The sequence below is a fragment of the Toxorhynchites rutilus genome, chromosome 3 (assembly GCF_029784135.1).
Source record: "Toxorhynchites rutilus septentrionalis strain SRP chromosome 3, ASM2978413v1, whole genome shotgun sequence".
Classification (NCBI taxonomy): Eukaryota; Metazoa; Arthropoda; class Insecta; order Diptera; family Culicidae; genus Toxorhynchites; species Toxorhynchites rutilus.
This window is the reverse complement of record NC_073746.1, coordinates 280,796,234-280,810,443: the sequence shown is the minus strand read 5'-3', so window position 1 is coordinate 280,810,443 and position 14,210 is coordinate 280,796,234. Positions and strand designations below refer to the sequence as shown.

The 14,210-nt window shown below is 36.4% G+C and overlaps 1 protein-coding gene across 2 annotated transcripts in view; it reads left to right on the top strand.

Annotated features, from left to right (window-relative positions):
* Window positions 1-14,210, top strand: part of LOC129775007 (b(0,+)-type amino acid transporter 1) — a 114,381-nt gene that overhangs the window by 74,874 nt on the left and 25,297 nt on the right. For both annotated transcript variants that reach the window (XM_055779162.1, XM_055779161.1), the window contains exons 2-4: window positions 1,846-1,971; window positions 6,006-6,125; window positions 6,444-6,545. In XM_055779162.1, the coding sequence (XP_055635137.1) occupies window positions 1,846-1,971; window positions 6,006-6,125; window positions 6,444-6,545 (348 nt within the window). The remainder of the gene's footprint in view (window positions 1-1,845; window positions 1,972-6,005; window positions 6,126-6,443; window positions 6,546-14,210) is intronic.

Here is a 14,210-nt window from a genome sequence, read left to right as displayed (position 1 = left end):
TTGCATTTTAAGGGGTTCGATCCCATCTCAAGCGTAATGTAGGAGCAAAAGGGGGAGAAGAGGGGAAGGAGAAAGTCAGATGCGAATTGAACCAAATAAACGAGAAGTGCTGATAGCTTTCGAGTTTACTGAACTAATAAAAAAATAAATAGTTAAAAGATATTACAAAAATTTCGATGCATTATAAAATAATATCCGAAGTGATTAACAAGTTGATTGAACAGTATAATTCCGTAGTTCTACGTCGAAAACTGCGGTCGTGTCCAAGATACAACCCATTACAATTTTTTTTTATTTCACCATTGCAGTAATTATCTTTGCGATTCAAATTACATCATACTTTTCCTTCAAATACTATCTCATTGCTGCTTCCGCAGATCCTTGTTCAGAAACACACTCAGCAGCAATTCCTCGAGCATCAATGCACGGCTATTAATACGCGGATCCTGGACGAAGAATGACCGAATCAGATATGCCAACAGCTGGATGATTTCGTTCTGACAGAGCCGATGCTTCAGCGTCGGGAAGAGGAACATCTTGATCACCGAGCACAGATCGGACAGTTCGGGTTTAAGTTTCTCGAGCCGAGTCGCGGCCACCTTATCGTCGATCGTGTTCCGGGTCAGGTGGAACTGTATGGTATACCAAATGGGAACACTAGATGAGCGAACTATTTTGTTGTGTTCAAATTAACAAAAACTCACCTTCACATTCAGCTGGATGAAGTCACTCAAAATCTATCCATTGATGAACCAGTTGAACATTTGTTTAACATCATCGAACTCGTTCGGTACCGATTTCAAATGAGGAAAGATGCTGTGAGCTAAACAAAAACAGAAGTTGATTTAATAGCTCGATTAATTTGTCAGAAGACACTACACACCGTTGAACACAATCCATGGCAAAACACTCCATGACGACCTCGTGCGCCTGAGATAATTGCTTCGCTTTGAGCAGAAACTTTCATCACTGAAATTTTCCACTGCAGCTAAATAAAGAAACGAAATGAAAAATTCAGTGTCCATACCACTTGCAAATTCTGTTTGATTTCAAAATCAACAAACAAACGTCAAATGGCACACACATACTAATATATGGGGCGAAAATTGCCTGAATTGTACTAATACTAACAGACATGAAAACAACTGTCAATTCGCGTGGAGGTTCGTGCTCCGCTTTTGAGAAATGATAGTGATAATTGATTTTCGGGTGCAGTTAACACATATTTAAAAATAAAAATTATGAATGAAAATTAACATTTTCTTATAAAATATGTTCTTAATGCAATAGAGTTACACGTTCTTTTGCAAGTGATGAAAACCCCCTGAACAAGAATTGTGTTTGATAATAATTTCATATTACAATGATGAGTTTTAGTGACAATATCAAGAAAATTATACAAAAATGGTTAAGTAAGAATCAGTATTACGAGTTTTAATTGATCACATAATATAAAGTAAAAATTTTCATTAAAAGTTTGAACAATTTAACTGTCTTAAGGTCTGATATTCTCATAGAGAATGATTTACTTTCCCAAACCGGTGTCTGTAGCAAACGTCGACACAATACTACTGTCATCGCGTATAATGCTTGTCCGGTCACCGAACATTGCAGTCGCAGTGGACGGCTGCATCACGGCGCCGTGAAGAGGTTGGTACGGTCGAAATTTGCCATTTGGGATTCTAACCGGTCCGGCGGAAACCGGATAATGTGTAATCGCCCTTACACAGAACAAAACTCTAGTTACTGGTCGCCGTTGATTCGGAAACCATAAATTAATCTACCTCATTAGCTGTATAGTGTCATTTATTGTTGTTCTTTTTCTTTCTTCTTCTCTGCCCACAGGACAAAATGGGTCAATTGGAGATCTATCAAAAGCAGTCTGGAATTCCCAAATTGGGGTCGGAGCAAAAGATGCCAACGGGAACATCGGGAGAGGGACGTCCGAAACGGCAGAGACCGACTCATCAGGTAAGTTTGTCCCGGGTTTGCCTTAATTGTTCTCAATGCATACATAACCTTCAGTTCCACTAGGGCGCGTTCTCTGACCCATCCGAACCAGACTTGCACGTTCACGGATACGTTTCAGCACGATTTCGCGAATTTGGTATTTGACCGAGTCGGGTTTTAAAATGTGGGTGTCCAAAATCAAATTTCTTCTCTCGGCTTCTATCCTGCACAACTTTTTCAAAACAAAACAAATTTGACGGAGAAGTTTTCACCGTCAAAAGATACAGGTTTTCCAAATATTTTGCTGTCAAAAGATTTCAGATACGCCTATTTACTACAACCGCAGCTATGAAACTAACAATGATTCCGCATTCTTCTTGAATCAATTCTTATCAGGAGTAAGCATCTTCGGTGTTTGCATGCCGACTTTGTACAATGACACATACATAGCTAAATCATTTTGATCGAACAGACCACAAACCGCGGAATCAAATTCCATGTCCAAATACTCATACTATAACTTATCAAGAAGTCTAACCACATCCACTGAGGAAGAAAGCGAGTTATCATTCAGGAAATACTGCTCAAATTGAAGAAATTAAATCAGCAATAATTTCCGATTCTAGATCCGAATTGAGATTTATTGTCAGTGCTACAGCTGTGCCCCTCGATCATGGCAATATATTCAGAATTAACCTTCCGGCACCAGTTTCTGATCTTCGGTTTTGCTTAAATATTGGTTTGGAACAGAACCAAATGGTTTCAGGTTTGATGTAGTTATTAATATTGTTGATCAACAAATATTTTTACCATTGATCTCGGCTCTGTTCAATAATTTTTGGGAGGTAAAAAATAATTGATCTCTTCTTAACGAAAAACCAGATGCAGCCATTCCATGCCAAACCGATATAGTGGTTATCAGATTTTCATGAAAATTGATAATTTTGTTCCTCATCGCAAAATATGAGACCCGCATTTTTTTATTTTTTCATTAGATTACTCATTCCCATTTTAGGGTAGTCCGAAAAATCTATTTTTCTCCTCTTTTTCTAAAAATTATTTTTTCTCAAAAATCATATTTTTTGAACTACTTGACCGATCGAAATGATCGACATATCAAATTAAAGCCAGTTAGCTGGCTTTCATACAACACTTGCAAAAATTGGAAATTTGTTTTCGTAATTATTGATTGTATTGGTTTCTTATAATGTTCATGAATTTCAGGACAAAGAGCGCTATATTTTTTCTTATCGCTGGGGATTTTTATCTAAAAATCAGAGAGGCGTTATTTTTTGTTCTTGAGTTATGATTTTTCAAAATTAACCGATGATCCGAAAAATATTTTTTATACCAGAAAAATTCATAACTTTTGACCTAATGGGCCAATTCTAATGCTAGGCTTGTTTGAAAAATATTATACTTGGAAATAAATTGGGTTCTGTTTTCGTAATTATTGATTGTGATTGTTTTTTTATAGTTTACATGGTTTCGAGACCATGGGCACCATTTTTTTATATTTGTTCTTGAATGCTGAGGTTTCTCCACATGACATATCCCAATATCAGAAAGGATTGCTTCCAATGTAAACGTAAAATGGCAGAAACTGGCAGAAACGAAACTGTATTAATAAAAAATCGCAAAAATCGCTCTGGTTTGACACTACATTTGCGTTTCTGGCGACCGATTTACGTTCGACTGATTCGCAGTTGTATATAAAAATTGTGCCTTTCCACAACTCTCGGCCTTGGAGAAGGCCATTTAGAAAGACTCGTGGTCGCCGCCGTCTGGTTGCTTGGCTGGTGACTCATGAATCATGAATGAATTGTGCCCCGGTGCTGCATTAGCTGCTCGTTTTTGACAGCACAAGTATGTGAGCACACAAATGAACAGAGCAAATTTATGAGAAAATGGGAATGCTTTCAATTTTCAACAATTTAAACTATTACCAGACTAAGGAATTATAATGTATAGTATATCATAACAAATCTTAGAGATTTTTCGAATCGATTGACATGAATCCGTTCGCAGGAAAAATAGTTGTTAACGTTGAACTATTTCATGAAAACGTGACATGTTTTCTGATTTGGCACCTTTACTTACTGTTGTTCTACGTAAAAAACCTAGGGGCACGGACGAAGGCTTGACGTAGGACTGTGATAATTGCTTACAAATTCGATGCTTTACATTTTTAAATGATGATCTCAAACCGAATTCGCTGTTCGGCAGTTACCAGTGACGAGAGGGAATTGCCATGCATTTAATGTTCTCCTTGTTCCCAAATTTTAGTGTCACCCAAGGGATGCCAATAATATTTTTCAAAAAGTTTGATCCTTAAAACCGTTTTATTAAAGAAGATCTGCTTCGATTTATCTAAGATGATTTTTTACCCATTCCGATGCTGAGGAATATAATTTTTTTTCAATGCTTTGTAACATTTATTTGTAGTTCATGAAATTGCGAAATAAACCACTAATTAACCATATCATTCGAACAGATTGTAATGACGTTCCGAACACTCGAAAATTACTGTGAAACAGTGAGGATCTTTTCTTCGATAACCTCTAGAGAATGCGGTTTCATTTGGATAAAATCTCCTATTTATTGCATCATGTCCATAAAATTGCTGATAGAAGATCGTCGCGAAATTGCTCGATAATGTGATTAAGTAAGGTGCATGGGACACGTTTTCTGGTTTTCTGCATCGAACCTAACCTCTATATTTGACTAAATTTTGACATTTTTTGCAGTGTTTGTTTTGACCATATTCGTTGCTATTTTTTTCATGCTTACGAAGAATGTACAACAAAATAAGTCAATATATCGATGCACGTTGCCTAATAAATGTCAAAAACCAAATTTGTCAAGGGATAGAAAGGTGGAGTAATATTGGGGTAATATTTATACACTGTAAACTTATTTACAAGAATACAGTTTATACTGGAACATTGGCAACCTTTTTGTGACTCCTTTTTGTGATCCTGTAAAAATACGCCACGCCAACCAAACCAAGCCTCATTATGCGAAACGTTATGTGTTTCCTACGTTTTTACGTTTTTACGTTACATTTTTGTATGTACAAGAAAATTCAAATTGCAATTCTAGGTGAATAAACCAAGCTTGCTTCATATATGTACCTACAAATATGGTCGAAAAAACGCATAAATCTATCCCATTTAGCATGATATATGCGAATGGCCACTTTGCCCCCACGAGGCAACCACTTTACCTCCAAGCCAATAAATATTCGGTTATGCAACTCTTTTTCTAATGATGAAAAATGTACTATTTTTAATTTTTTTAAGTTAAAGCCGTTTGCTATTTCGAACAATAATAAGTTGAGCCTCAATATTCTTCGAAAAACGAGGATTGAAGCGGTATGTGGACGCTGGAAATAGGCAAATTCCTTAGGGTGACCACTATACCTTCACATCCCCAATGACTGTATTGTAAAATAAACTCTTCCGTTGTTACTTTCTGGTTTGCCTTTTGTCTGAGATATAGTTACTTATAATCACCAAAGCGTGTACTAGTCTCATAAATTTCTGGTTCCGTCGCTCGTTCCGCACTACCTCTTGCTAATGAGCGTACAAATCAGACACCAAACACAATTCGGTTGGAAGTGAGCGTCAAAATGAAAGGTCAGTCATGCTCTTGGTAATGAGCAGAATCTGAATAAATAGCCGCAGAGTGAAAGTTTTCTGGTTTTTTTTCACACTCCGGTCGTAAAATGAATTTGATTAGGAAATCCACTCAACGAATTTTATTTAGCTGAAAAAGTGGAAATGAATTTATGGATCAATTTGAAACGCTTGATTTCGCCTTCATTCGCGTTAGCGATCGAATTTGTAGTCGAAGAAACGGCATTGGCATAATTCATTTTGAAAATAACTCTTCAGCAGTGTCGATCAGACCATTGTCATGAAGAACATGAAGAGAAATTGCTTGATGGCATGCTTACTCGCGTGGGCGGGCTGGAATACTTCACGGCACAAAAGCTACTAAATGCAATATCATATTTATTCATCGACTATTTCCATCTTTTTCTTTTCTTACAGGGACCGGGGGGATGCGGGACTCGCTGGAGGGGACGGGCTCAGCGCAGAACGACCTTATTCACCTCAAGAGACGGGTGGGACTCTTCAGTGGGGTGGCTTTAATTGTCGGAACGATGATCGGTAAGTGATATTAATTAACTTCAGGGTTGAATTTCCAGCCGACTCTGGGGAAAATTAAAGGTGACAGTCTGCTACCGTTTAGAGAGTGAACATTGCTTTCAGTGCAGCAATGCAATTTGAAAAAAAAGTAATGAAGGAATAATCAGAATTGAGAGCCAGTCTGGTTCAAACTGTCTCACATATTGTTCGATAAGCTACGCTCGATTCATCGCAGAGTGACTGTTGAATGTTTTCAAAACAAACTATGCAAACACATTTGCTAACCACGAGATTTGTTCTGTTATAGGACTCTTTCTAAATAGATATTTCATTTTTCAGGGTCTGGAATTTTTGTATCGCCATCTGGTTTACTAGTGCGAACTGGTTCCATTGGTGTGAGCTTTATTATATGGATGGCCTGTGGATTGCTCTCATTGTTAGGTAAGTAGAAATAGTTCTTCGTGCGAAAATTTCCTCATTTTATACAAAGAACGGATGTCTGATTCAGAACCCGTCAACATAACAACTCATTTTTCAAGTGTTAATAATAATAATTGCGTTTGGTGAACTCTGGTGTTTAAATATGAAATCGATTCGCCAATAGACTGCTCTAATTGTCAATGTAGTACTAGTCGAACGGCATAAATGGGCCCATTTTTCATTTTGACATCTGGAAAAAGTTTTCACGTTACAACGAAACAAGATTCAAAAAGTACTTGTTTGTCGATAATTATACTTGGATAGAAGGATTTGTGATCAGCCTCAATGTCTCAACCTTCACAGTCCGAGACACGATCTTTTTGTTTGATAGTTAGGTATTTTTTGTTCACTCCATCAGTGTTACAACCCAGGGATGGTAACAGAAGGATGGTGATTAGTTGTTGGATGATGCATATCACAATAGAATATGCCGAAGTAGAATAATATACATATATTGCTCCAGATGAGGTGGCTTCTGCGGAAGGGTAAATGAGTTTCTCCATTACCATCAAATGCTTCAACGCAAATTTCGCAATAACGCAACAAAATAGACAGTTCAAATGGGACGATCCGCTCTTGATCGCGAACAAACATTTGTGCCAAATGTTTTGTAAGGCATGATCGGAAATGAAATTTCGCGAAGCTACTTTGTTTAACCATATATTATGTACACTGAATTTTCAAAATCAAATTTAAAAAAAAAATTTCAAAAAAAAAATTGTCGTATCACTCACCTTAGCTGCAATACCAGATTATTTTATACAAATTCATTCTGGTATTTCCTACCTTGTTTTGAAGACTCTTCTCCAGCGTTCCATGCAGAAAAGCCAAGGCTGTTAGATACAGGAGCGAAACATTCAAAAAACTAAAATTCCAGTGTTTCATAACTATAGAACCAGATGAAAATCTATCACTCCTTTACAAAATTAACGTCAATTTCACATGAATTACAATAAGTTTCTCATTCGTGGTTCATCTTTAGTTCTCAATCAATTCAAATAACCCATTCGGGGTGGTTTCGACCAAGCTGCGCCATGTTGTAGTGTGTATCTCGTTCTACGCAGAGTTGTTCCTTGTTTAAGGGGGTATTCTAGTATAAAGACACGAATTTCGGACGTTTTTTTTCGAGCTCCATGAAAATAAAACAAAGAATATCTTTAGTATCAAATATATCATTATTTGTTCATCTATCTTTTAACAATAAAACAAAAATTGAACGGAGAAAAAACATTCATAACTAGAAGGGTTAGGAGCCGATGAAGTGAGATGGTTCGAAAAAAAGTTGGCCCGTGGCGTACGTGATTCCAGCCCTTCTGGTTATCTGAAACAAAAAAAATCGAACAGATTCTGAATCAGTAAAGATGCCGCTATCGCATGAACCTCGGACAAGTCAATAACATCATTTTTTGGCAAAATGGTGGCCGTTTGAAAAACAAAATGCGGTTTAAAACGTTTTTTCTTACGTCTCCCGATTTTTTAAAAATAGTAAAATAAAAAAATATATATTTTTTTAGAGGTTCATGCGATAGAGAGATGCATACGGAGGCGATCTGGCGTAGTGGTAACATCCATGCCTCTCACGTTAAAGGTCACGAGTTCAATTCTCACTCCCGACATTCTTCCAAAAATGGAAGTAAAAAGTGACGAACCAGCCAAATGAGTTGAAAATCACTATAATACAGATAAAAAAAAAAAAAAGAGATGCATACATATTGTATTCATAAAATTTTAAAAGGAATCGGTTCAGTAGAACTTGAGATATCGTGTACACCAGTTTGAAAAAAAAACTAGTTTCGAGAAAAACGCGTTTAAAGTTCATTGTTATGGCCGTACCAGGTTAAATAATGCATCACTAAAATCGCTCTAACTCGTTGAATAATAGGATTTTCGATAAGTCCTTTCTAAGGTATATTCTTGTATGCCTAAACTACAGAAATATGAAGGGAAAAAACTGTTTTTTTCAAATTTCTAGACTAGAATACTCCCTTAAGCTCTTCGAATCACTCATACTGCTTGTAAGCTGCATCTACTATTCGTACGATCACCCCTCATAAGTTTTTGATGGGGTTTTGATCTGGTAAACAATCTGATCAGTCCAGAATCAGAAGCCGCTTTTCATTAAACTATGCCATGACTTTCCGGATTTTATGAATTGATGACAAATTTTATTACAAATTACCCAATAATCACTGTGTTTTTGATGCAAAAACAGAAGTAAATGATTCTGAAGTACTTCATTGCACTTCTGACTGTGAATTCGTGTTGATGAAAAGCTATCTGAACCAGGCCTTTTTAAAAAATTTTTTTTTGAACAATCGAACTGCCGTCTGCAAAGTTACGAATTGAAAAACTACATAACATTGTCCGTAAGTCATTCCAGTATGAAAAAATTCTCTTCAAGTTGAATTTCTTTTTATCAGAGAAGTTCTCCTGAAACAGGGAAACCCATAGGATTAGTTTCCACATTAGTTTTTGGACCCGCAGTTTTGGAAAAGAGGTTTTTCTATGATTCGGGGAGAATTTTCTCAAAAAGGCCTGGTTTATATAGCTTACCATCAACACGAATGAACAATCAGAAGTGCAACGAAGTACTGCAAAATCATTAACTGCTGGTTTTGTTTCAAAAACAATGTGATAATTGCGTAATTTGGCATCAATTAATAAAATCCGGAAAGTCATGGCATAGTTTAATTAAAAGCAGCTTCTGATTCTGGACTGATCAGATTGTTTACCAGATCAAAGCCCCATCAAGAACTTATAAGGAGTGATCGTACGAGTAGTAGATGCAGCTTACAACCAGTATGAGTGATTTGAGCTTCAACGAGCAGTATCCTCTGCTTAGAACTAGATACACACTACAACATGGCGCAGCTTGGTCGAAACCACCCCGAATGGGTTATTTGAACTGGTTGAGAACTAAGTATGACCTACGAATTAGAAACTTATTATAATTCATGTGAAATTGACATTAATTTCGTGAAGGAGTGAGAGTTTTTCCATCTGGTTCTATAAATAAGAAACACTAGAATTTTAGTTGTTTTTAATGTTTCGCGCCTGGACACAACAATAAAGTTAAAATATCCAATCTTATAAATGAAGATAGTTATTATGTCCTACACTATATACTCCAATTCAACCAACTTCTAACACATCTCTGGAAACTCAGAAAAAATGAGTGGTTCTATAGTTGTGAAACGCAGTGTAGCACAACAGCTCGATGTTTTTTCTTGTTGCAGGCTGAGCTTACCCAATAGGGTTACCATAATAAAATCGTGTTTTTGGCCTCATAAAATCTTTTTATCTGTGTTTTTTTCTCAAAAAATCTTTACCGAAATCTGTATTGATCCTTTGTGGTCGTTTGTCTGCTCTCAGCCACCACAGCAAAGAAGTATACTAATATTATAATTTATGCGACAATGTATCAGGTCACACTTTTTCAAAACTAATTTTGCTTGAGGAAAGGATTAATGGATGTATTGTGGCACTGTGTAAATGTAAAGAGCATTGTTCCGTATGTTCAAACAGAAAGATAAAAAGCGAAAGACGTCAAACTAATTATTTTTGTAATACATGTAGAAGATATCACACGAAAAAAAATTATAGCGATTTTGTTTTTAACATAAACATAAAACATTGTTTAGTAAATTCTTATTAACAGTTTACAAAAAATAAAGAAATCTTGTTCATCTTTCATAATTTCACAAAGTCATACATTACTGCCTGTTCAAGTAAAAATAATTCAATAACACGTGTCGAGATTTAACACGACCGCAAAGGGTTGAATTTATAGGTTCAATTTTGAAGCATAATCTAAGCTTTAGCATCATTGATTGGCAAAGTTATTATGAATTTGGCAATGTTGATGCTATCTACGTAAAAAATCGCATTCACTGTGCTTGAGTAGGCAAAAGATAAACAGTGTTATTTATTCTTTATAAAGCTAGCCGAGGACGCAAACTTTTGCATCTTTTCGCCTTAGGTTGAGCTACACGCCACATATGAACGCTAAAATTGCTCTCATGCTGACTGGTTTGAATGCTATATGAATAAAATTGTTAAGTTGGGAAAAATATTATTGAGATCAAGCCATACTTATATTGGATCATTATTTTGAAAAATCTGTAAATCTGTACGAAAACCAAAAAATCTGTAATCTGTATCTACAGATTCTTGGTTTCAAAAAGTCTGAAAAATCTGTATAAATGCAGATTATTCTGCAGATATGGTAACCCTGTTCCCCAATTGCATGATGATTGTTGCGTGGACGTAGTTATTCTATAACAATACAATAATATTCACACGCGTAAAAATTCTCAATGCTTATTTTCTCCGTACTTCATATGATAGTCGTTGCAACACACATGCGCTTTACACCAAGGGGGAAAAACTTTCCGTTACCCGGAAAAAATGTAGCATTGTTGCCACTGGGAAAGTGCGCCTTTTTCCGATGGGCAGCAAAACACCATTGAAGCGGTTAGTAGTAACCACACCCAAACTAGCGTTGGCAGAAAACATGTCATTTTTGGCAGAAAAGATGGTATTTTCTGTGCATGAGAGTCAAATGCGCAAATAATGAGCTATTTTAAAAGCTTAAAAGTTGTTTGTATGTATGCGAGCAGACATCTCTTTCTGTTTTCTTTTCTCTTTTCATTTGGGATTGTGCAAAAAAAAAGTCCATACGACGGTCAATGGGGATCGAACCCAGGCCGGCTGGAATGCAAAAGTTACTTTACACGACCACGCTATCCATATAGCTGCCAGCGCTATTATAAAGGAGTGTGATAATATTACACCTCATCGTGAAATGAAGTTGGAAGGTGTTTTCTAAGACGATAAAAAAGAACATGAACGAGAATATATCTTTCCCTGTCTGGGCCGTGTATTTGGCAAACTATATGAAAAGCTTTCATATGCTTTCATTTAAATGTGTCTCCTGTTTCGTTCCCTCATATTGGCTTGGAGAGTTTTTCCCACGTACGTATAACTCATCATCACTGGAGAACGGCTGATCAGATCTACGTCATCCATTTATTTTGTGGGTTTGTCTTCACCCAAATTAGAATGATAGAGTACTTTGGAAAATATTTGAGATGATTAGAAAAATTCGAAAAAATAGGCTATGCACATCTTTATATATAAAAGAGAGTTTTTCCCACGTACTTACGTATAACTCATCATAACAGGAGAACGGCTGATCAGATTCACTTCGTCCATATATTTTGTGAGTTTGTCTTGACCCAAATTATGATGATAGAGTACTTTGGAAAATATTTGAGATGAAATTCGAAAACATTGACTATGCATATCTTTATATATAAGAAAGGTATTTAAAATAAAAAGGGAAAATTCGAAAATAAGAGTTACGCATATGCATGTTCCGCCGTGAAAATCATCATTTAGATCAATTTGACAGATCTGAACGATAACATACAAACTCTCTTGAAGTATATTCGTTATTTTTACCAACCAAAATATTCTCTAGAAATACATTATATGGCAGAACAACGTTTGCCGGGTCAACTAGTATATTATACAAATGATATACATGTATTGGGGAGTGGAACATTTTATGTTATCTTTCAGCTCATTTAATGTAATAAATCGGGATACCAAAACATGTGCTAAAAATTAACTTTGGGTGCAGTAATCCCGCCACAGCGGTAAACTGCAAATGCCGCCGATAGCCGTTCAAAAGCAAAAACCGCCATCATTGGATAGGTGGCGTCGAGGTCCTAGAACGTTGATTTATAAAGAAACAATTAAAAGACAGTGGATGTTATACAGTGTGTCATCAAACGCTGTTCTATGCTTTCCCTATTTGCTTTTCGGTGCAAAAAATTTTAGAACGGTTTTCTCGGATTGCGAAAAAGGATTTAAGGTTCGGAAGCATCTAAATCCAGCCATACAATCTCACCAAAATTCATCAAATAACAGAGAATGTTACGTTCTGTGGAAAGGTTATGAGAAGAGGATGTTCTAAGGAAAACAATTGATGCTGACTTTTTTGGATGGGTTACAGAGAGACAGAAAAATGGCGTAGGGTAAATGATCTTGGTTTGTCCAATTTGGGGTGTTTTTACGCAACTAGTAAATGCAAATCGATTTTTCTTCATGAAAATCACACATAATCGATACGAGTTTGGGTTTGTTGAAAAGCCCCAAGTCTCTAGTTGCTAATACTACCATAAGGTGTTGAAATTATTCAAATTTTTATGTTTTTTAACGATTTTCCTTAAAGAAAAATAATGATCATGGTTTGCCCAAAAAAATGATCATGGTTTGTCCGGTTTTAGAAATCTCCATTTTTGAATGAAAACATTCGAATTCACAATTAGATGTTGCATTTATCATTGCTTGAGTTTACTGTCATCATATTGATTCATTCATAATTTAGGCTTTCTTCAGAATATTGCATTTTAGAAGTGTTCACTTCAACACAATCAACACAGAAAAACCATACTTCTGCTATGCGCGAAGCACACCATAAACAAACATAAACAGACTGCAGCGCGCCAAGCGGTTGCGATAGAAATCATGTGGACAAAACAACATTATTGAATTGGACAACTCATGATCAGAATTGAGTTAATTTAATGGTTTAGCTATGTAAATCCGATACAAATGGTGAGCAAGCATGATGTTTACAATATTTATAAGTGTTGTAATCCAGAAAAGGTCTGAATACGTGCCAAATAATCATCTGGTGATCGATTAAAAGTTAGCTCGAATGAGGGGCGCATTGACACAAATAGAAGGTGTATTTTATAATCCTTTAAAACATGTGATTTCGTAAAAATATACTATCAAACTACTATAAATCAGGCAAAAGGCAATTTCATTTATATGTTTCGAAACATTCGAAGGCCTTATTTGATACAGGAGCGCTGAATTAGAGCATTCAAAAAAGTGGGCAAACCATGATCATATTTTAGACTGGACAAACCAAGATCATTTACCCTACAATCTTGAAAGTTGTAGTCGACGTTATTCTGTTCTGCGCTCTGGCGGTGCTCTGCGCAATTATTTGCCGTTGCGAGGCAAAAACGCTGGCGGTGGTATTTTTATGAGCCCATTGGAGTTGAACTTTGAGAAAAAATCCTGAATGGACAAAGTGAATGAATCGTTACAATCAAAAGGCATGAGACGTAGCAAGTAAACTCCTTAAAGCCTTGCGTGCATCATTCGAGGAGATAAAGAAGGAAGCATCTTATCATGCACAATACACAAAAGAAAAGTGTATTCAACATGGTGTTCCTGACAATTTTAAAGCAACTTGACCACGGAAAACGAAAAAAAAGGAAACTCCACAGCCCCTCTAACAATTGAAGATAGTTTTCGGGTGAAGGCTATCTCTGTTTTCCGAAAAATAATATTGCAGTTGGAACAGCGTGGAGAAGCTATAACGGATATAGCATCAGATTTTTCATTTATAACGGGAGACGGGCTGACATCAAATTACGGACGGAAGTATTCTCCAGACGTTGATACAGAGGAACGCAGACACAGATGAAGGTCCCATTCTCTGACCTGAACTCTTCGACGCCTTTAGGCATCTTGAACATTGTTCTTAGATATTCTCTCAAAGCAGTTTATCCTAACATCGAGACGCTACGAATATTCTTGACG